The sequence below is a fragment of the Coffea arabica genome, chromosome 6e (assembly GCF_036785885.1).
Source record: "Coffea arabica cultivar ET-39 chromosome 6e, Coffea Arabica ET-39 HiFi, whole genome shotgun sequence".
In the NCBI taxonomy this organism is placed as follows: domain Eukaryota; kingdom Viridiplantae; phylum Streptophyta; class Magnoliopsida; order Gentianales; family Rubiaceae; genus Coffea; species Coffea arabica.
The window spans coordinates 7,271,311-7,293,470 of NC_092321.1; the positions used below are offsets into that span (position 1 = coordinate 7,271,311).

The 22,160-nt window shown below is 37.5% G+C and overlaps 3 protein-coding genes across 4 annotated transcripts; all 3 read right to left on the reverse strand.

Annotated features, from left to right (window-relative positions):
• Window positions 1-749: 749 nt before the first annotated feature.
• LOC113695463 (myb family transcription factor EFM) lies at window positions 750-3,591 on the reverse strand. The gene is made up of 4 exons (XM_027214577.2): window positions 3,210-3,591; window positions 2,139-2,777; window positions 1,846-1,922; window positions 750-1,556 (listed from the first exon to the last, which is right to left on the reverse strand). Exons 1-4 carry the CDS (start codon window positions 3,400-3,402, stop codon window positions 1,053-1,055), a joined length of 1,413 nt encoding a protein of 470 aa, XP_027070378.1. The 5' UTR covers window positions 3,403-3,591; the 3' UTR covers window positions 750-1,052.
• Window positions 3,592-12,146: 8,555 nt separating this feature from the next.
• On the reverse strand, window positions 12,147-14,768 carry LOC113695135 (uncharacterized). 2 transcript variants are annotated; one of them, XM_027214123.2, is made up of 2 exons: window positions 14,515-14,768; window positions 12,147-13,801 (listed from the first exon to the last, which is right to left on the reverse strand). In XM_027214123.2, the coding sequence occupies exon 2, from the start codon at window positions 13,793-13,795 to the stop codon at window positions 12,635-12,637; it is 1,161 nt and encodes a 386-aa protein (XP_027069924.1). In that variant the 5' UTR covers window positions 13,796-13,801; window positions 14,515-14,768; the 3' UTR covers window positions 12,147-12,634. The 2 variants fall into 2 exon arrangements, with proteins under 2 accessions (XP_027069924.1, XP_027069921.1); XM_027214120.2 differs by having other exon boundaries at window positions 12,147-13,941; window positions 14,515-14,767.
• An 861-nt stretch (window positions 14,769-15,629) lies between these two features.
• LOC113695312 (pentatricopeptide repeat-containing protein At3g26782, mitochondrial-like) lies at window positions 15,630-19,024 on the reverse strand. Its single transcript, XM_027214350.2, has one exon. It carries the CDS (start codon window positions 18,713-18,715, stop codon window positions 15,854-15,856), a length of 2,862 nt encoding a protein of 953 aa, XP_027070151.1. The 5' UTR covers window positions 18,716-19,024; the 3' UTR covers window positions 15,630-15,853.
• Window positions 19,025-22,160: the final 3,136 nt, after the last annotated feature.

Genomic DNA, 22,160 nt, shown 5'->3' on the forward strand with positions numbered 1-22,160 from the left:
GAATTTCTTCATTGTCCTATGCAAAATCACTGTTTTTTTCCCTTTCATTTGTTTACTTTTGTCCGCAATTTTGAATTGAAGCTTGGTGAAATAAAGAAGTGAAGTCTGCCAAAAAAGAAAAATAAAAAAGAAATGAAGTCTCCGTATTAAACTAAACCGCACAATGCCTGAACTAAGCAGAAGTGCAAATGTTTTTTTCACTTTGTGCATTGGAAAAATTGTCAATTTCCTCATTAGATCCACGACTTCACAAAATGAAGGTTTAAAAAATCACCTTCATTACTCTTTATATTTTCCGAGGCAAACTATCTAGTGTTAAAAAAAAAAAAAAAAAATAATTTTGAGTTGTCACTTATGGCTAGATGAATCATGAAAGGTTCTTAAGCAAAAAGCATCAATGTTGTTTTACTTTCTAACCTTTCGACTTTTGTTCTTGAAATTTGTCTTGCAGTTAATGTGGATTTGCAGTTAGGGTGAATGCAGGAACCCCATTTAGTGTTTACGGGCTAACTTTTTTTTTGAACAAAGTTAGACTGGAATGAGCTACAATCTAGTTGGTAATCAAATTTATTGCCACCAAAAAGTTTTAGCTTCTGTCTTGCTTTTCTCCTTCAATTACAGAAAATACAAACTGCAGCATCTTATAGTTGGTATCGAACTGTCAATTCAGGAACGAAACTAGGGGGCAAATCTGTCAAATCAAGAAAATACATGTAAAAGAAAACAAAAAAACTCCCGAAAACCAAAAGTTAAAAAGCCAATCTGCACATTTTGTTGTTGACAGGACATCGAGAGTCTGAAACATACTAGAATGGAATTATCGACAAAACAAACAAACAACTACTCGACTTTTTCGGTTTATGCCCAGCAAATATTGGTGACTGCTTGCCACTTTTACCCTCCTCTCCACGTCCAGTACAATACTAAAAGGACCTTATCAATTATCATCAACAGTTAGAAGCTTTAGATCTAATCTAATCTAATCTAATCTGAATCATACTGATTAACTATAATCCTAATAGTTCTAATCAGCCAGAAAAAAATGTCAGAACTCAGAATTTAAGAGTGATCTCACTTCCATTGCTCTCTTCGCCGTCTTCTCTCAGCACCAAAACTTTTCTCTCAGCAGCATTATTTTCACCATTGCTGTCAACCTTCCAGCTACTGCTATCCGACTTGCCATCCTCGATGCTCTCCGACCGGTCGCCGTTGCCGCGGACATCAGACTCAGGAGAGCTTTGGGTCTGTGAGGGTGGCTTGTAGACATGGAGCTGGTTGTGGAGAGGGTGGTGATGCAACTGGTGATGGGGTGGCTGAGGTGGAGGAGTTTGAGCAGGATAGAATTCTTGGGGCACTGGGGTGGCACAGTAATGAGCCGATGCATGGGTAGTTGGATGTGCGCCGTAAAGGGCGGCCGGTGCTCCTCCATGGGCGGCGGCAGCTGCTGTAGCATACTCTGGCGGAACCCATATGCCCCCTAAAACCACCAACTGGGGTTGTGCAGATACTGCAGCTTGTGAACTTGGACTAGGCCTTCTTGTGTGAAGTCTGTATTTCTGTAAGACCAATCAGAGAAATGGTAACATGAGAAGAGCGGCAGCAATGTAGAGCAGTTGTTGTTGTTAGGGATCAATGACTTGCAATGTTTATTTGAATATGCAGATTTGATTGCAGAGTAATAGTTTACAAAACAACTTTGACAAAACAAGGATAATGATAAAGATCGAGTCTTTCATGCAGACATGCATGTCTGTTGTACTTTGTTTCCGGTTCTCAGTGCACTGCCTGTAAGAAAAAGTGGGGGGAGAGAGAGAGAGAGAAAGCAATTCAGTACTAGAGACCAACCTGCAAGTGGCTTTTAACTTCATCATTGGTCAAGCCGTCAACCTTCATCAGTTCCCTGATTTGTTTTGGGGTGGCCACTGCAATCATTAACCACAAACAAATCCCAAAAGATTAGACTACTGATGATCAGTCACATGATAATAACTGCACTACAGCAATTTCTTCCATGATTTAACAGTACACCCCAACGATGCTAATAATAATGATAGCTATGCCATTTGACCATCAACATCAATTCTAAATTTAACTAGTGCCACTTTTCTAGTAGATACTTGTTTAAAAATTAGTAGTACCTTGGGAGCCACCTAGCATCTGAAGTGCATTAACAAATCGCCTGTGCAGATCAGGGGACCAGCATCTCCTAGCCTTCCTGTGGGTCTGACTGCTTGTAGTGTTGGGATTGCTATTTGTTTGAGAATCAGCCTGACCAGTTGTAGCTCCTTTGCCTTGTTCCAGTACTACTCCACTGCCACTGTTAACCCTACAAGAACTTTCTCTCCTTAAATCGCTTTCCGGAATGATCTTTTTGTCTCCCGCATGATCTTTATCTGGAGAAGAAGCAAGGGCCAAATCCGGGATTGCCCTTAAAGCGTGGGATGGACAGGAAATTGATCTATCTTTGGAAAATGGATGGAAAGCTCCTCCTCCGTTTCTCTGCTTGTTGTCCAAAACTTGCTTAGGATTGACAGCACCAAAACCAATATCGGTAGTTCCTTTAGGAGATGTCACGGGGGATTGTTGTTTGGTTCCCTGATCACTTGCTTGACTCCATAGTTGTGCCGATGTCATCCAATTTGCTTTGTCAGACATGGTTGGCGCCTTATCTGATCCTTCCGAACTTGGATGCTTGAGAGGAATGAATTCCTCAAGGAGGGGCTTTGGCACCTGGTTAGCTCTGTAGGACTGTAGCTGCTGCCTTGAAGCCTCCATTGCTGATAATCCGGACAGTTAAAAGCAAATAAGATTGTAATACAAGTTAATAAAGTTCAGAGCTTTAGGCTTTTGGGTGAATTATTTCTTCTTCATGTCGTGAAAATCATATGTCTAGATTAATAGCCAGCTACTTTAGATGCTATATAGATTCATTCGCTACAAATAAGTTTGTGCAGATGCAAAGCTGGTATTTCTCTATCCTATCAATGGAAAAGACGAAAAGAAGACTAAAGCTAGGTACTACTACTTCAAAGAACATGCATGAATATTCAATATCTGGAATTTACAATTTTTGTTTCTTTAACTTGTCAAAAAGGCAAATGTATTTCTCCAAATGTGTTGCATTAGTAAAAGCCCGAATGCTTGCCTAAAATAATGGGAAAATGTGCGTGACACGGAATCATAAATGGTTGTGAGCCTTGATTGATTACCATTGGTAAGCAGTTGCATGCAAAGTGGAAGCTCCCGTTTGAAAGCATCAATCTTGAGCCTTTCTTCTTCAAGACGAGAAAGAAACTCCTCAAGCTTATGGGCCTGGTCAGACTGCTCTCCCACAGATTTTAGAAGCATGGAATAGCTGTGGGGCTTGCAGTCGAGGCTAAGCTCTGAGGGTGATGCCATCATTCACGTATGTCCTTAGAAACAGCAGTTGATAATTTAATAAATTTACGTAGATGTTCGACAAGAATTTCTACTCAAAAATAATGTTCATGCTCAAATAGGAAGAATTAGGCTGTGAGCGAGAGGGGGGCCTCTTTGCTTGGTTCTTGGTTTCAAACAGAGAAAAAAAAGGGGGGGGGGGTGTGTTGGGAGGGAGAGAATGGAAAGGGATGTTGTTTGTGAACACAAGGAGGATTGAGGAGGGAGGGGGATGGTCTTCTTTTTAGGGTTGAGTTCGAGGGAGAATAAAGCAGCGGTTATGAGAGAGAAAAGGAAAAGCAAGGACGATAGATAGATAGATAAAGAGCAGGGATGGTAACTTCTTGCAAAGAGCAAAGGCAAAAAGCTAAAAATCAGATGTGTGTGAAGCTGAAGGGGTGGGGTGCCTTTACTTACTTACTGCCTTGGCTGGGAGAAGATTAGAGAAGAGAAGAATCTGTGAGTCCTTTTTTTAGCTCTCTGACACCTGCGGTGTGGGTCATGTGGGTTACTGGTTAGGGAAAGTGTCTCTTGTTGGTTGTAGAAGAACCTTTGCCAAGGCTCGGCTTTGCTTTGGGACAGTCTTTGTACGAATTCAAATCACCAACAGAAAAGATGATTCTTCTTCTTCTTCTTCCTCAGTCTTACTTTTTCTTTTCTTTTTCCCTGTGCACGGTATTCGTATTTTGTTCATAAGCCTTGGTTTAGCATAGAATTTTTTAGAAAGTTGTCAATTGAAAAAAAAAAAAAAAAAAGCACATTTGGCCTAATGGGAATCTCAATTTTTTTCTTTTCTTTTTTAAAAAGTAGCCATGTACCAAATGATTCTTCAAGGCATGAATAACCTTTAATCCGTGGCACAAACCAAATATGCATGCAAGAATGGTGCATGGGACATATACTTGATAGCTATAGTAGGATAAGGATCAGTGTCAAAATTAATTGGGAAGAAGCAACTCTTGGTAGGTTAGTAGCAAAGATTGATGCAGGAAGAAAGCGACGAACCCCGCCATGCAGTGTTTGCCTTTAGAATTAACATATATAATAGTTTACAAATATTAGTGTAACATATTGAAGGAAATTTGAATTCACTTTGTTTGGATTACACGTTATTTACACACACTGACTTGCTTGTCTCATCAACATGTTTTTCAATCACCTTTTTATCTCACATACATCACATCAAAAAAGTACTATAGTGTTTTCTTCACAAAATTATCTTAAATAATCTACTATCCAAACACATAAACATGTAGCTACTGGCTGCATGTGCATGAGCTGAGTAACATGCATTTGTTTTGAACTCACTTTGTACATTAATACTTGTATTAGATGATACGATCACTTTATACATTAATAGTGCTTTATTAGATGGTGATAGCGGACGTATGGATTGGATGGTAGGGGGAATAGAGCGTTAAAGATAGGCTGCGAATTCGAGACCTCCCACTTACTATTTAAAAAAAAACTAAAAAACGAATTGTGCAACTATTCTCATGGTGCCATTAATGGAATGTCTTATTGGCTAAACACAGTAAGGGGGGAAATGACAAAAAACAAGAAAGATTTTGGACCTAAACAATATAGGATGTCTCAGTGCGTGTGTGTGAAGAAGAAGAAGAAGAAGAAGAAGAAAGAAAAATTTTAAATGGCCGTGAATCTTTATTAGTATTAAAATTTGGGAAAAGGTAAGCTAATGGCTGTGATTGACTAATCATGTAAATGGAAACCTCTACGGAGCCGACAAGCGGCAGAATTTAGCACACGTATACGGTTTATGGTACTTTAAGGCATCCTTCAAAAGCATTGAATCACAATTTATTTATTTATTTATTGGTTTGAATTCAGATGATTCTGATTTAATTACTACCACACTAATTAACACTAGTTCGTAACACGTAAAAAGTTTTTTTTTTTTTCTTTTTGCCAGAGCATATACTACCAATACCATCCACCCTTTTGCAGAATTTCTTTGTTGTACGCACACCAATTAAGTATTTAAATAAAAGAGGATCGGAGGAGAGGATATATTCAATTTGTGTTGAGTATCAATCCACCAAGAGAGAGCAGCTCACTTTTTGGTTTCAAAAGTTGCATAATTGTTCTGCATTTGAGTGCAGTAGATAAAGGATCGGAGGAGAAGGGAATATATCTAATCTGGTGTTTGAGACAGAGTGATTATAAAAGAATATAATATTTGCTTCCAAGCAAGGAATATCTGAGTTCCAATTTTACGATTCTAAATTAAGGGGAGAAAAAATTAACCCGAAAGTATTAAAAATTAAAGCCGAAAGAAGGAAGCCTATGGATATTAATTTGCATCTCTATCTCTAAGCTATATATATATTTTTTTAAAAAAAATAAAAAAAGACATTAATTAAAGGAGGAGATTAAGAGGGAATCTTCTTCTGCTACTAACTTTAATGAAGTGGGTAGGAAGGTAGGAAGATTCTTTGTTGATATTTCATAATTTCTTTTGTGGGCAGCGAGAAAGTTCGGATCTTGGGTCAGGATCCACATGTGAATAATCAAATATGAGTTCAAAATTTGCCATTTTATCCCCCCCCCCCCCCCTCCAAAAAAATGGTTTTCCATCACTTCTTGGCTAAGGATATACACATTCCAGGAGTATACTACAAGGCTGAGAGGATGCACGCTCAACTCGATATACATTTTGCCTCCTTTTGCAGCCAGAAAGGAATAAAGAAAAAAAAATCACCTCTCAGTTTTTTTTTTTTTTCTGTACCATTAACTGGATGCTTTCCTATCTTGTGTTTTTTTTTCCCCCTTAACTTCAACTAGATTACATAGTACAACAATAGAAGGAGCATCAATTAGAAAGAATAGCAAGAAATACAGTATAACCCACACAGCAATGCGTATTCGACGGCATTCCTGAAGAAGAAGAAGATATGAATTGGATGGTACGAAAGAAAGAGAGTTTTTGGATTCGAAACATTTTCCTTAAAATTAAAAAGAAAAGTGAGAGGTTAATCCCAATTAAATTTATAGTACTAGTTTTCAATTCAAAATAGATAACAGCACTCCAAAATTCGAAATACTACTAGAGAGATAATAGTGCCAAGAATTCCCTTTGTAAAAAATGTGATACTAATAAATGGAGTATAAAAAGAGGCAATTGGGGCATGACGACGATGAAGAGGGTTGGCTGGTCACTTTCTATGATCAGTCTTCTCGTACAAGACTCCAACCCACGCCTTTTGTGCAGATTCTCTCTTCTTTCTCTCTCTCTCTCTCTCCCTTCTTTATTTCTTCATCCTTTTTCCTTTTCTACTTTCTCCTCTCTCTCTCTCTCTCCATGTAATTCTGTACTACTACTGCACTGCTGCTTCTCTCCATGAAATTCACTCCTAGCTAGGAATCAATTTCCCTTTTTTTAAAAAAAATTTTATTCTCTCTCTCTATCTTTCTCCGCGCTTAGTTTCTAGTCTGGGGGAATCAAAAAGACATGCATTTGGATGGCATGGCAATGCGTGATGGCGGAGATTCTCCTCGAGACACGTGTCGTGATATTCCGCCCCGATATCGTCGTCCTTTGTCTGAATATCCCTTTTGTCTGGCCTATAAATCTGTAAATATGTATGAAGTGGCAACCCACAGAATATTCGCTTCGCTTCCAATGAGAAGAATATGAGACGGAGAAAGAAACCCTCATCTTCCTCCGACGAACTGGTTCTTAGCCCAGTTTATATATATATATATATATATATATATATAACAAATTTCGATTTCGTAGATATATTTATATAAATAACAAATTTCTCAAGCCCATCGATTTCATGCATGCAACCCCGGAGTGGCGCGCGTGTTTACTCGTTCCTTCATCTTTTTCAGTTTTTGAAGATCTCAAGAGAAAATTAAACACTCAACTCACTACTGATTTGTTGAATATTGCTTCTCTTTCGATATTACTGATTCAAGTGCTACAATTCTTTTAATTTCTGAGCTGACAAGTTAGTTTATTCCCTTTTCTTTCTAATTTCCGTTTTGGGAAAAAAAAAATAATAAGAACAGTGTTGATCCCAGTTAACAAATACTATTCTGGTGGATTACTTTCTATGACAAACTCTTCCTTCTTCGAGTCTGATTAATCTTGGGAAAACGAGCTTATAAATTCTCCTCCATTTGCGGAATCCCAGAACCCGAATTTTGATGCTGATTGCTGACTGGCTTTGATGGTGCACAAGGACCAAAATCGCCCATGGAAAGGAAAACAAAAAAGCCTATCTTGTGGTAGTACTTTTTACAAAGCCCATCACGTGTGTTTCTGCAAAAGAAAAGCCCAAAGTAGGAGCATTGTATTCTTTGGTGTTTGATCCTCCCCGATGTTCTTTTCAAGTTTCCGCTGCCTTAATTCTTTACTGAATTTTTCCATTGCTTATACATATAAATATATATATATGTGTGTGTGTGAATAATCGTTACTGAATTTTTGACAAGTGCCAATACCATTCCCCTTTTTTCTTTTTGTGCAATCTTGATGATTATAGTTGAGGACTAGAAATTAGTTTGTCACTTCAAGGGAACAAAAATCTAGTGCCAAACTAAACGTCTCGTTGAACTAATGAACTAAAATTCCAAGCATACTATAGAAGGAAAAGTGAGGCATGCAGCCTGGCAGGCATATATGCATGTCAAGGCTTTTTGATCAGATGCCCATCTAATAAAAGTATAAAACAAATGAAAGCCTAATTAAGGAAGTTGGAAGAGATGCATAAAAGCCAAGTGGTTTTCTAACATACTATAGTGTTTTATCATGGAGATGCTTAGCTGCAAAGGACCTACGTACGTACGTGTAGCTTGATCACAAGAAGATTATTAGTTTCGGCAGCCCCACACATTCAATATCAATTATTATAAACATATATTAATTAGTTGGAGTTGGAGTTGGAAGAAGACCAAGAAATTAAAGAATTGCAGTTTTGTGGGGGGAGTATAAGAATAATCAATGAAAGTTCAGACACCGATACTCGATTTTTTAGAGATTCTATTCCTCTTCTTTATCCAATCCAACTACAAGACTTTGTTGCGCCTGCTTTAACAAATTAAATTGATTGAAAAATGAAAAAGGAGAGAAAACATCAAAGAATTGAAAATTCCATCCAGTTCAAATTCAAAAGGGCTGTATGTAAAGTAAGGAGGAAGAAAGAATGGTCTTTATTAATCTTTATTGCTGCATTATAAGGATATGAAATATTCTTGGTATAGAGGGCTTTGCGGAAAGCAAATGACAGGTACATTTACGGGCTGTAAGGCTTTGTCGTAAGAATCATTTTAACTGGGCGTATCAGAAGACGATGATCAGCATCACCAGAAACCGATCGTTCTACTACTACTACTAAATTCCTAATAATTCATTTGGGATAGCTAGATTCGACGATATGGCTCCATTATGCGTCAACAATGATTGATGGATTTTGGCTTTGGGGGTTTTTACATTTTCAGGATACTTATCCTCCTCCAAACTTCTTCCTTAATCACTGACTGCCGTTGCCCTCGCTTCTATACATGTATGCTTATCCATATCCATCTAATATTCGAATTTCATTTCCCTTTTCTTTTTTTTCTGGTGCCATGAAAGCTTTGAGAAAATTTAACGTTCATTCAGTTAATGAAAATTGAGTTGTTTACCTATAAAAAAGTAAAAAGCGACTGTAAATCGCAACATGCCCGTGCAAAAGACACATACATGCAAATATCTTCTTCTTCTTTGTTTTCTTTTGGTATCTATCGCAATGAATCGTGCGCATATAAAATACTAGTATCATTTTTCCTCGAAAATTCTTACACAGATAAACGGGTTATTGAAATCAACGCGGAAGAAGATGTGTTTGGATACAAGAGTGCTGGAATTTATTTTATCGATCTTACTTTTTTTTTAAAAAAAAAAAAAAAAAACACAGCAGTGAGGTTGGAACTCAAACAATCTACTGAAGAATCATCGTTTAAACATCTGAAGCCATGGATGGCCAAGCTATATATTTAGAGCCTATAGACTGGTAAAAGATATTTGTAATTTGAAAATTTTTTTTTTTTTTTTTGTGTGGTCTTGTTTGAGATACATTAACCAGGTCATGAGAGTAGACTAGATGCATGGCTTTCACCATAGATAGGAGTCTGAGAAAATTAGTGGTAGCTCAAGTGTCGAAATTCGTTTTAGAGTTTGACCTATATACAGAAGGCAGGAGCATAAAGGGCGTATAGCATCTGGAGCATGAGAAAGTGGGGAATGAATTCAGAATCACTCTGGTCGGCCTCATTCACAAAAGACGTCTTCCTAAACAAAAAGAAGAAGTTTAGAGTATTGCTGAAGACAAGAATTCGAGGAAATTGATAGAGATGGATCAAAATACAGGTCTAACAAATGGTTATTCATTTCTCTGACCCTTTAGCTTTCGCGTCTAGTGTCAACTAAAAGTTCAGAATCGCTCATAAAGCCGATTTTCAGTCTTAGAAAAAAAAACGTCTGCTTTCTTTATTGGCTATTTTTTAGTTGAATATATGCTACTAGTCCTTTTCTTGTCCATTACTTCCTTGAAGATACTCTTCCTTTTCCTATTTTCTTTTTTTTTTTGGGGGGGGGGGGGGGCAGAAGAATACGTTTGCGTGTTTGACCCAAAAAACTAGTTAGTAAGTATTCACTTAAATACATGTTGGAATCCCCAAACCCTAAATTTTTATCATTCCTTTTTGTGCTTATCCTGACAATGACACATAAGATGTGCTTAAAATACAAATTTGTCATTCCCGTTTGATTATGCTGTGATAAAAGATCAAAGCTTTGGAAGTGAAATATTATGAGTTATAGAACCAGCAAATGCCAGCACCGCCGGCCCAAGCAGAATTCGTCGAGGAAAAATTGTTAAAATTCATCTGATTCTTGAAAGAATACATATATATGATTGTTACATTTATTGAACAACATGAATTTATTACACCAATTTTTTACCCGGGCCTTGTGATTATTGTACATTCTTTTTTCCCAAATGCAGAATAAATCTGCTATATTAACAGAAACCTCCAAAAAAAAAAAAAAAAAAAACCACTAAACCTCCTTTCAGATAAATAGTAGAATTGCTAGTGAAAGATTAACAAAATTAAGTATGAAAGCAAAATAGTCAAAAAGACTAAGGCCAAGTTTGGGAATTCATGAGAACGAAGAGAGGAAGAGAAAATTTAAGTTATGAGAGGAAAGAAAAGGGAGAGAGTGAGAGAGATTTTGTAAGTTTCGCCCGCTTAGTGAGGAAATTTAGGAGGAATAGAATGATTTACAATTGATGAGGCAAATATGATTCTGTTCTTAAGCCTTATACCTTAGGTCACAATTTCTCCACTTTCTATAGAAAATTGTTTTAGCAATTCTATCCTTCCATTTCCTCCCATTTAACTTACTCCTTTCCATTTATACATCCCAAACGACGGAAAATTTTTGCATTTTTTAAATATATATATATTTCCTTTTTGGTGGTTTCTTTGCTCTTTCCATTCTTCCATTGGCTAGTGAAATGTCGAAACCAGAAGAACTCTAGTCGCTAGAGCTGGCCTGGACTAGGCCCAAGATAGTTTAACGTCTGGCGGTCAATCTGTTTGCAACTACTATCAGTTTGGACTTTCGACCCATCAACATAGCTCTGGGCCAGCTCTCGAAGGATACGGCGAAGTTGTCGGTGGTTGTTTGGGCTGGATTCCAGCCTTGAATCAAGTTGTCTAATAAAGCATCATCAATTGTCTAATTAGTGATTCCCTTTAGAACTGGACTATGTTTTTCCTCAGGAAGGTTTTAGCTGAGGTCAAGAAAAAAAGTAATTAAACAAATCTCTCGCTTGCAACCCTCCGAAAATTTGATTATAATCACAAAACGAGGCTTCGTTCGTGCTCTATGATATCAATTTTCAACAAAAAAAATCGCTGCCAATGAACCGGTCTCCGAAAACATCCCAGCATGCAACATGGAGCCACAGATTGGTGAATCTTAGTGCACCTTTTAATGTTCTCAATTACGTATGCTTCACTAATTGATGCTTCCCAGTCTGTAATTTTCCTCTTGACAGACAAACCGTTCATTGTTTCTTCTAAAGGTTACCTACCATCCTTTTTGTTGCCAGCATAATCGTGGTTTCATAAATTATATAGGTCCAAACGGCAGTAGAGACGCAACCCTATGATGAGGATTCTTGCAAAACACACCATTCATTTTCCATACCACGGCCATGGCAGCTACCAGTCTGGACTTTCACCAGTTGACAGTGCTGGCGCTGCTCTAGTCGAAGTCTACATGATTTGCATGAACAAAAGTAACAGAAATTTGTAAGAGCACTCACCGTGACAGTAACTACACAAATGTCCATCCACAAACATCGAGATTTTCTCTAAACCCATGTGGCAGCAAAAGCTCAGAATTGCAGAGAGCTCAGGATTAAGACTTGACAAGCTTTTCCAAAAAACAAACCCATAGACATTCATCAGCTGCATCATAAGCAATTTATACAACACCTCCAAGTAAAACAAGCAATAGTGATGGACAAGACACCGTAAAAATGAACAAAGAATATTAAGACTTCCACCTGGACTCTTGCAAGCTGCTAAAAACAGATCAACTGATGCAACGAAATGCTTTGCCCAATCCAAACAAACAAACTTGCATGAGAAACGCAAACATTTTGGTTCTAAACGGAACATAAAAAAGCTAGCAAAAGCAAAAAGAGAGAAGCAGCCAAAGTACAAGCAAACCTCGTAAAGTGTACAAATTTTGTCCATGCAGATTGTAAGTGGTTCAGTAACGCACAGAATACATAGATTCAAAGTCAAATAAAACGTTACAGGGGAAGGAAAAAAAAAAAAAAGAAAAACAGAAGCAGAGGCAATGCACAATGACAACTGCATACCACTGAACATGCACTTCTGGCTTCTGTGCACCACTCTAATGGCAGCAGAAAAGTCTCGCTTTTTGACCAGATGGGAATGTAAATACTTATATGTTTGACCCATTTTTCCCATGGTTCCTTTCTTGATGACGAGGAATATCCAGTATCAATGCATTATGTATAGAAAAGTAACAAAAATGAGACAAGCTCCTTTCATACAGAGAATGTCCTGTTTGTAAGAACTAAACTTAAGGTTTGAAACAATGACAAAATCTAGGGGCAGGGCAAGAGTGAAGAAGCTAGAATTTATCAGTACTGAGTTGACAAAAGACTTAGAAGGGAAATCCTTTTTGGACGCTTCTTTTTGAGGATTCAGCTAATCTCTTAATACCTTTTGCACTAGTATAGAATGACATCAATTCCTTGGCCACAGCCTCCGGGTGACAACTAATGAATGCCTTGATAAATCGCTTCTCAGTCATCCTCAAAGCTCTTACCATAGAAGGCCCCCTGACTTGAGGAACAAGACCCATATCATCAATCTTCTCTGCAAGAAGATAACGTGGTCTCAACAAGGTCTCCAAATTGAAGTACAGGAGACATGGATTACGTAATACACTGCTGGCAGAGAGCTTCATAGTGCCCAAAATAAAAGTCATGTTTCTCTGAACTTTATCAACAGAAAGTGTTAATAAAAGAGGAGAGCGTCCAAATAATTTCAGTATCTCATCTTCAGAAAAACCAAATTTCTCCAAATTCGCCATCTTTTCATGGATTGTCTCAAGACGAGAGATGGAAAAGAGAGTAACCACATACTTATACATCCTTGAAACCTTTGAGACCCCAGTTCGACGTATGTAGTCCATCTTTTCATCATTCAGAGCACACCGGGGGATCAATGTGGGCCGAGAGATGAGCATAGGGATCAAGTCCTTTCTGCTAAGACCAACATTCTCGAACCTGGCAATAACAGGTTTTATACTATTATGAAGGTCATACGTGAGCAGTGATGGATTGCGGAGTATAGCCTTGAGCAGAACTTCCCTAGAACCAAACAGTGCTTGAAGATACTCGATGCGTTCATCCAAGTTTTTATTGAGTCGACAATTGAGAAAGCGGGGACGACAATAAATAATCTTTGCCAGGTCAGATGAGGAGATACCCAAACCACTGAGTGTGTGAAGCTTGGATTGAAGGTTGTTTACATCCATTTTACGCAAGGATGGCCGGCGGAGAAAAATAGTGGACACATCATTTTCACTACAACCCCAGCTCCTTAAAACATCAGCAGGATCTAATGGTTTCTTTTGAATACCAACAGTTTTAACCTTTTCACCATAAGTTTCAACCACTGGCAAAGCTGCTGTAGCATAGGATCTAGGGTTCAAAATGACTGTTTCAATCGCAAAAGCACTAAACAAGGACAGATTGAACCTTTGGGTGGCTGAAAATAGGGAGCGCAATTTGACTAAAGCACTTAAATTCAATTTCATATCAATCTGCAAATGGGGGAGTATTCAGAGACTTGGAGGATTTATATGAACTAAGAACACTTGAAGCAAACCACCTAAAATAATTGAAGGCAGGTTCCCAAAAACAAGGCTGAGCCCCTAACAACCCAGCAAAGTAAAGGGCTTTTCTGCAAGCAATCAGCAAATAAAAGGAAAAGAAGTTCAGCACAGCCATCCTTGGACAAAACAGGAACTGTTTTGATTACCAAACTAAGCAACGAATTAACGTTGAGAACATAGAGAAAAACATCAGTTAATTATCTCCAAAAAGTACAAACAACAAAATATCAAACGCCTGCCGAATGTGAGCAAAGCAAAGCTGCAGTTTTATGATGGATGCGTGTGCATGATTCAAACAACTTAAGCGAATAACTAAAACCCACTTTGCTAGACAAATTAGAGAAATTCATCGTGCCAAATTAAAATCATCACTTTTCTTGTATGAAATACTTACGACAAAAATCTAACCCAGAATCAACCACTGCAAAACTTGTGAAAGAAAATGTACTTCGTCCAACAGCTTGCATTGAAAATCGAAAACTACACCAAAAACAAGAAGAAACTAATACAGAATAACTTATTGCGCTACATCTCAAAATCCAATATGATTTAAGGTATCGTAGGCGTCGAAAAACTGGAGGGAAAAGCAGTATTAAAATATTAAAGCAGATAAACAAAGATAAGAGCGAAGAGGAACTTACGTCGGAGAGGCAATGGAGAAACTCCCGGCCAGAGGTTTTAAGGTTTTGTCTGAATTTTTCCAGTAATTTTTTAGTCTTTTATTTCTTGAGCATACGGGCAAGTGCCAATGATACGGGATTTTACTGTTATACCCTAGGAATTATATTTTACTGTGGGACACAGTAAAAATTTGACGGGTAAGCAAAGCAGGACATGGTGATTGGTGAGTTTCTTGAAAATAGGAGGGGGTTGTTGGAAAACTATGGAGGATGCTGTATTTTTACACTTCTGCAAATCTAAGATGTTGTTGGGACTTGGGAGAAATCATAATTAGGACTCTTTTTCGGAAACAAAATTCTAAGAATTTTTTGGGTCTAAAATAAAGGCATCTTTCGCCGAGGAGAATTTTGAATCGTAAATCAAAATTGTCATTTTTTTTCAACTTATTTCTGCATCAGTTGACCATAGTCTTGTAAACAGCTGCATCAGTTGGTATTGGTAAGATGAACAAAGCTCATAATGTTGCCTGACTCAAGAAGATTAATTAGTTCAAGGTGCATCTGTTCTTAACTCGAAACGCTGTCGAATGAACAAATTCATAAGAAAATGCTAATAGCAACCACTTTGGGCTACATCTTTTTAACTAGAGAATAAGCTGTCTTTCATATCACTAAATCACTAATAGCTAGGCAGAGGAAACAAATAGGTACAAAATTCAATTTCTCTATTTGTGTTGTAATCATGCACAAAATATTACATTATTGTTTTTGAATCGTAACAGCCACAACTATTGCCCATATTTCTCCAACCAAAAGTTGTCTTAAGCGTACAATAATTATCCCCCCTAATTCGCAAATTTATTTTATTTTATTTTTTTTTGATACAAATGGGGTGGAGTAGCAACTTCTAATATGTCAATTCCAAGTAATTCTCTAAGTTCAGTAATTCGCAAACGAAGTACACTGTAAATTAAATATGAGGTTTTTATGTGACTTCAGAAATACAAACAAGAAAGTAGTTTGGAGTAATGGTGAGTAATTTCAATTTTCTACAGAAGATAGATGATGCCTCTCTATACAAGGTCTGGAGAGTAACTCTTTTTAACCTAATTATTTATCAAAGGCCATGAAAAAGATTAGTCCTAAAGAGCTCAATATTGTTAAATTGCAAGCGATCAGGAAAAATTAATAGTATTATAGTCCTAGGCAACGCCCGATGATGGAATAAGGGAAAGAAATTCTCTGTACAAATTATAAAGCCAATTGGTTCGCAATGTCAGCTACAGCCTAAGTATTGACATTGGTTAAGGATCTCGCTGCCTAAACTCAACAAAAGTTCAGTTCAAAACTGTCCCCTCTTCTACCAGTAGTCTCCACAAGAACACTTGCCATCTCTAAAATGGTGAAACCGGTAAGGATCCCTCAGTATGATTTTCCTTTGGACTATACTACTCACAAACTTGAAAACCGTATGGCAATCTCCACAAACGCGAAGATTTTTGAAAACCCTCAAGGTCGAACCTTCAGGAGTACTTATCAAACCATATGCAAGTGCAAGTCTCTCACTGTGATTCCACAAATTGTGCTCCTTCTGTTCTTCATCAGTGTCATGCAAAGCAAAGCTAATATCAGCAACATAGCCTGCTTCATTTATCTTTTTCCTCAGCTCCGCAAGTTTAACGTATATCTGCTCGGACTTTGGGTGAGAACGATCTCCTATTCCAAATGTACTAACTTCAGTTTTCAGCTTAACCCAACTGCACGCAGGCTGCTTCTTTACACTATTTGATTCCATTTCAACCCTTACATTCTGTACATCTTGCCATTTCCCAGACGCTGCGCAGACATTTGAATATAAGACAAAAGCTGAATCATCCGATGGCTTGGTTTCAAGAAGACGTTTAGCAGCTTTCTCTCCCAAATCCATGTTTCCATGTATTCTACATGCTGCCAACAAGCTTCTCCATATAAAGTCATTTGGTGGGACTGGCATATTTGTCACAAATGCTTCAGCTTCAGCTAGTCTTCCTGATCGTCCAAGAAGATCAACTATGCACACACAGTGCTCTATTGCAGATGGGACACCAAAAACTGAAGTCATCGAAGCAAAATACGCAAGACCCTCATCAACGAGACCCCCATGACTACATGCAGATAGAAGAGAGACAAAAGTGACATGATCAGGTTCTGAACCATACTGCAGCATTTCATGAAAAGCTTCCCTAGCCTTTTGAAAATACCCATGCCTAGCATAAGACGATATTAATATATTCCAAGACAATCGTGACCGCAAATTCGGTTGTGGAAGCATTTTTAGGATATCATCAATCTCACCACATTTACCATACATATCCATTGTAGAATTTTTAACATAGTGATACGAGTCAAACCCCAGTTTAATGGCCAACCCTTGAAGTTGTTTGCCTTCCTCCAAGGAAGCCAAGTCCGCTGCTACCGCCAGTGAAGCAGAAAGGCTAAATTGGTCAAAATCCACTTTAGCTCTTTGCATCTCCAGGATAAGTTTCAGAGCCTCTTCTCCACGCCCATGATGAGCATTTGCAGCAAGCATGGCATTCCAAGTTACAGAGGTCTTGTTAACCAATTCATCAAAGATTATATTACTCAAAGAGAGTTCACCACAGTTAGCATACATTGTAATGAGGGAGTTCTTAACATATTCATTTGTTTCAAAGCCCGTCAGAATCATATGTGCATGCAACGGCATTCCAAATCTCAGTAGGTAGGATGGAGCTGAGCAAGCACCCAGAACACTTATCATGGTAATGTAGTTTGCAGGTTCGCCTTTTTCTCTCATCAACTTAAAGGCCTTCGCAGCCTCATCTGGTTCTTCATTCTCAGCATACCCTCCAATGAGTGCATTCCATGTAACCAACTCGAGCTCAGGCATTTTCTGGAATACCTGCTTAGCTTCTGACATCATCTGACACTTTCCATACATGGTGACCAATGCATTCCCAACTATCAAATTTTCATGGAATCCAAATATGAGGGCAAGTCCATGGACTATCTTGCCTTCAACGAGGAATTCAGGATCAGAACAAGCAGCCAATGCACTTGCAAAAGTCACATAGCTGATAAATTTTCTTATGCCCAAAAGGCCACCCAACACTCTTAAGGCATCTGAGCTCCTCCCTTCAGAAACATAACCAGCCATCAATGAGTTCCATGAAATTAAATCCTTATCTTTCATTCCCTGGAACAAACTTTCTGCTTCTTTGGATCTACCAGTCTCTGAGTACATAGTAAAAAGAGTATTAGACAAACAAATGTTTGAATCAAATCCCACTTTCACTGCTAAACCATGAATCCCCTTTCCCCACTTCAAATTCTCGGGTGTACTGCTGACTGAGACCAACGTGGAAAGTGTGGTTGCATTTATATCACCATGATCACAGCGCATCACATCAAAACATGTAAAACATTCCTCACAAAGTAAATTATTTGCATAAGCAGCTATCATCGAATTCCATGATATGGTGTCGTGTTCAACCATATTATTGAAAACATAGCATGCTTGTTTTACACCACCGAAGCTACCAAACATGGACACAAGCGAATTAGCAACAGAAATATTTTCCTCAAATCCTGACTTTATGACATGACCAAGCACCTGATGACCCAAAAATTCGTCATCAAGAGCGCCAGAAGAACTAATAACAGTAGTAAACGTGTTCTGATTATAACCAATTCCTTCAAGTCTCATTCTTTGATATAAATCAACAACCACTTCAGCATCTCCATTATTGGAGAACCCAACCATGAATGAAGTCCAAGAAACCACATTTCTTTCAGGCATCTCCTCAAAGAGCTTTCTAGCACTCGACATAAACCCATATGCACCGTAAAAATGCAATAACGAAGTGCCTACGAAAACATCATGTAGCAGCAGCCCATTTTTCAACGCCAAGCTATGAATTTGACGCCCTTCAAAAACCATGCATTCTACCCTAACAAAAGCAGTCAATAAACTCGCAATAACAAACCCACTTAGCTGAATCCCTCGAGCCAACATTTCAACGAAGAGCCTAGTCGCATCAATGTAATAACCCATCTTAACATAACCGGAAACCATATTATTCCACGAAGCATCATTTCTCGCCGGCATTTGATCAAACACGTGCCGTGCCTCTTGAATTTTCCCAAATTTCGAATACATCCCTATCAAAGTATTTACATGGAAAATACTTAAATTGCTCAACATCCATGACTGTCTCAGGTCCTTCACAAAGAGCCCGTGCAAAGCACGGCCGACTAAGTTGTTTGTGATTTGTGAGAAGCCTTTGCTGAAAAATGCAGAGATTTCTGGGTTGGGATGGTCGAGAATGTAGTGAAGAGTGCTTTCGTTGTCGGTTATGTCCTCTTCTTCTTTCCATGGTTCTGAGATGGGTTTTCGAGAAACTCTAACGTAGTCGACGATTGCAAGATGTGCTGAAGAAGCAGTAGAGAATTTGAGTTTGAATGGCAGGCCAAGTTTGAGAGTTGGAAGCTTTCTCCTGCAGTACCTAGCCAGCTCTGCTTAAATTCACAAAAAGCGCGGGCCAGGTGGGATCTTTGGCTACCGGCAGCTTGTGGTGATGGCGATGATGGAAAGTTCAGCTTTCAGTTTCTGCAGTTGTTCAGAACCAGAGAGGGAAACTGAAGGGGCAAATCAGTCTTTCGAAAACTTTGAATTTCTTTTTTTTTTTTGTCTTCCAACTGCTATCATAGCTGCAGACTATTTTGAAAGCAGGCAAATTGTCAAATTGACCCCTTAAATGTTTGGAAAAAACTTTTTTTAAGTCCTTCACATTCAGAATTAGTCAAAATAATCCCTCAAATATAGAAATATTGTCCATTTGGTCCCAGAGCTTATTTTTGCTGCGTTCTTGGGTCAAAAGACGCACGCCTACCTTAATCCATAATTTCAAGAGCAAAATGGTAACAAAATCTGTCACCTTCTTTGTCAAATGAACTCACAATACTCAACTGGATTCAAGTTTTACTTTCTTTCTTTGTTTATATAGTGACTCATCAATATTTTTCGATTGTTTTTGTCATTTTTCAATTTGATATCGACACCCTTTTCTTCGCCTGCTGTGACGATGCACTTCTGAAGTTTTGTTATTAGGAATTGGGGTTTGGTTGCTTAAAAATTAGAAATAGGGTTTTAATGGTTGAAAATCGGGGGAAAATGGTGGTCATTTGTATGTGTGTGCATTTTTTTTTTAGTGAAGCGAAACGAACTTATTCCCATTTTGCCCTTGTAATTATAGGCATATGAGATAGGTGTGCACTTTTTTTTTTAATTGTAAAATTGAGCAAAGACGAGTTCTAGGACTAAACACGCAAAATTGTTTATATCTAAGGAACTATTTTGACTGATTTTAAATGTGGGGTACTAAAAAGATTTTTCTTGAAAATGGAGGGACCAACATGGCAATTTTTCCTTTTGAAAGCAGTTAAACAAAAATTTCATAGCTGATTTTGTCAAAATGATCACTATATCCATTCGCAAAATTGCTCGTGTATAGAGTTGCATTCGAAACAATTTTGATTATTCAGTTATTTGAATTCGATTTTTTTGGTTATTTTATTTGTAAAACTTTCACCTGTTTTCAAATTCAAATTGGAAATAACTGAATTCATTCAATTACCGAATCGAATTCGAAAACGGTAATGAAATCGGTTATAACCGAATTGGATAGTAATTTTTACATAATTAAATGAAACTCACTTGTGTAGTTGTATACACTTAGTCACTTATAATTTACTAAAGATGTATTGCATTATATTTACATTTATTCGTATTTTTTATATAGTTTAAATGTTTAATTTGCAAATAACTTGATTGCTTTCAATGGTGAATGTTAATACACTAATATGTTGACGTGCAATTCATATACATTCGCTTAGATTGCTTAATCATAGTGTTTAGTTGTCTACGTTCAAACAAGATTAGTAATGAAAGAATATAAATTCACATATCGTATATGTAATGTAAATTTAGAGTATACTAATACTTGCAAGTTAAAAGTTACATATTTAAATATTTAATGATTCAAACATGAATGATGAATCAATATCTAAATTCTAATCACTAATTATGTTTAATATTTAGTACTGTACTTATACTTATTATCTAATTCTAATTATGTATAAAAGGGTAAGTCTTATAATTATGTATTATTGTATATTTGTAGTATTATAATCATACAACAAATACTAAAATAGTATATTATACATCATTGTATATTTTTTATGATTATAGGTACATGATAATACTATATATTATCTATTATTAATAGTATTTACCTATACAATGTATTAATAGTATATAGCATTTATTTATATAATATATAATTTTATAAACTAATTTGATATTCGAATGCGGTAATACTCCATATGCTACTGTCAGAAGATAGAATGAGGTATTAAAATCTAGGGAAAAAGGAAAAGGCCTTGAAATGAGTTTTGGTACAGTTTGGCTTCGTATAAGAGTAGAGCTTAGTGCGTTTTTTGTTGCAGAGATTCACGAATAAACAGGAAATATATGCAACACTGACAGCCACGCGTTATTCAGAAGGAAAACGATGAAGTATAACTAGGAACCTATTAAGAAATTAAATTGCCAACTTCCAGGTGATTATGCACTCACTAATAAGGCAAGTTAGGAGGAAATGAGACTCGAAGAAACTTATGGATTTACTGAAGCATCCAGATTGTTTAATTGCCCAAGGAAAGAATAATTGTTGATGATACTATTCAAGACAGGTGCACCGCAGCCCCAGTTACGATGCTGAGCTCTTAAATGCTGGAACGGTGGCATAGGAACATGTGGGAGTTGCTCTGGCAAATTCTGTTATCAAAGACCAACCACCATGGCGCATACAATCTGGAAGGCAGTCAGTGAGCGTCAACACCGCTTCAATTGAGCACCCACCCTAGCAAACTTTCATTGCGATTTTGCTGCATGCATATCTGAGCTGGAAGCAGGCTTGTCAAATGCCTTGATGATTATGGTGTTAGTCTCCTAATGTTGGCGAGTTGTTTAGTTCTAACATCACCCTGCATTTTGGTTTTTGCCAATGTGACATGTTGCAGGATTGACGAAGTTCAAAATTGAGCACTTGAGGGGTTTGAAAAGATAATGACGACAAGAAACATGAGGGGCTGAGTGCCGACAGAAGAGATTACTGATTACTGATTTCTTCTTTTCGCTAGAGATAAACCATTCTCAGAGATTGCAATGTCTGAAATTATGAGATACGTCTAACATCCAATCCAAAGTAGTGCTTTTTTGTAACTTTCCCTTCAAGTTTGGGATACTTAGTTGATTTTTATTAAATAAATATTTTGATTGCTAATCAACTGGGCTGTCCTCAGTAAGCCATAAAATATCAAGGTATGCCTGAGTGATTACATCCAAATAACTTGGAACTGCTAAAATCAAGTGATTACTGATATTTATCAACCAGGGTATTGATGAAGAAGCCCCACGTGAATATCCATAATTGTTCTGTTCATTTTGGATAACTAGAGTTACTGACATGGAAACTAAACGCTTGTCCATGTTCTAAAGAACAAACAGCTGATAAATCTGTTAAGATTTTGCAGTGGAGCTGTTAGGCATCATGGTCGAATTACACAGAGAAATGGATGGGACCTGA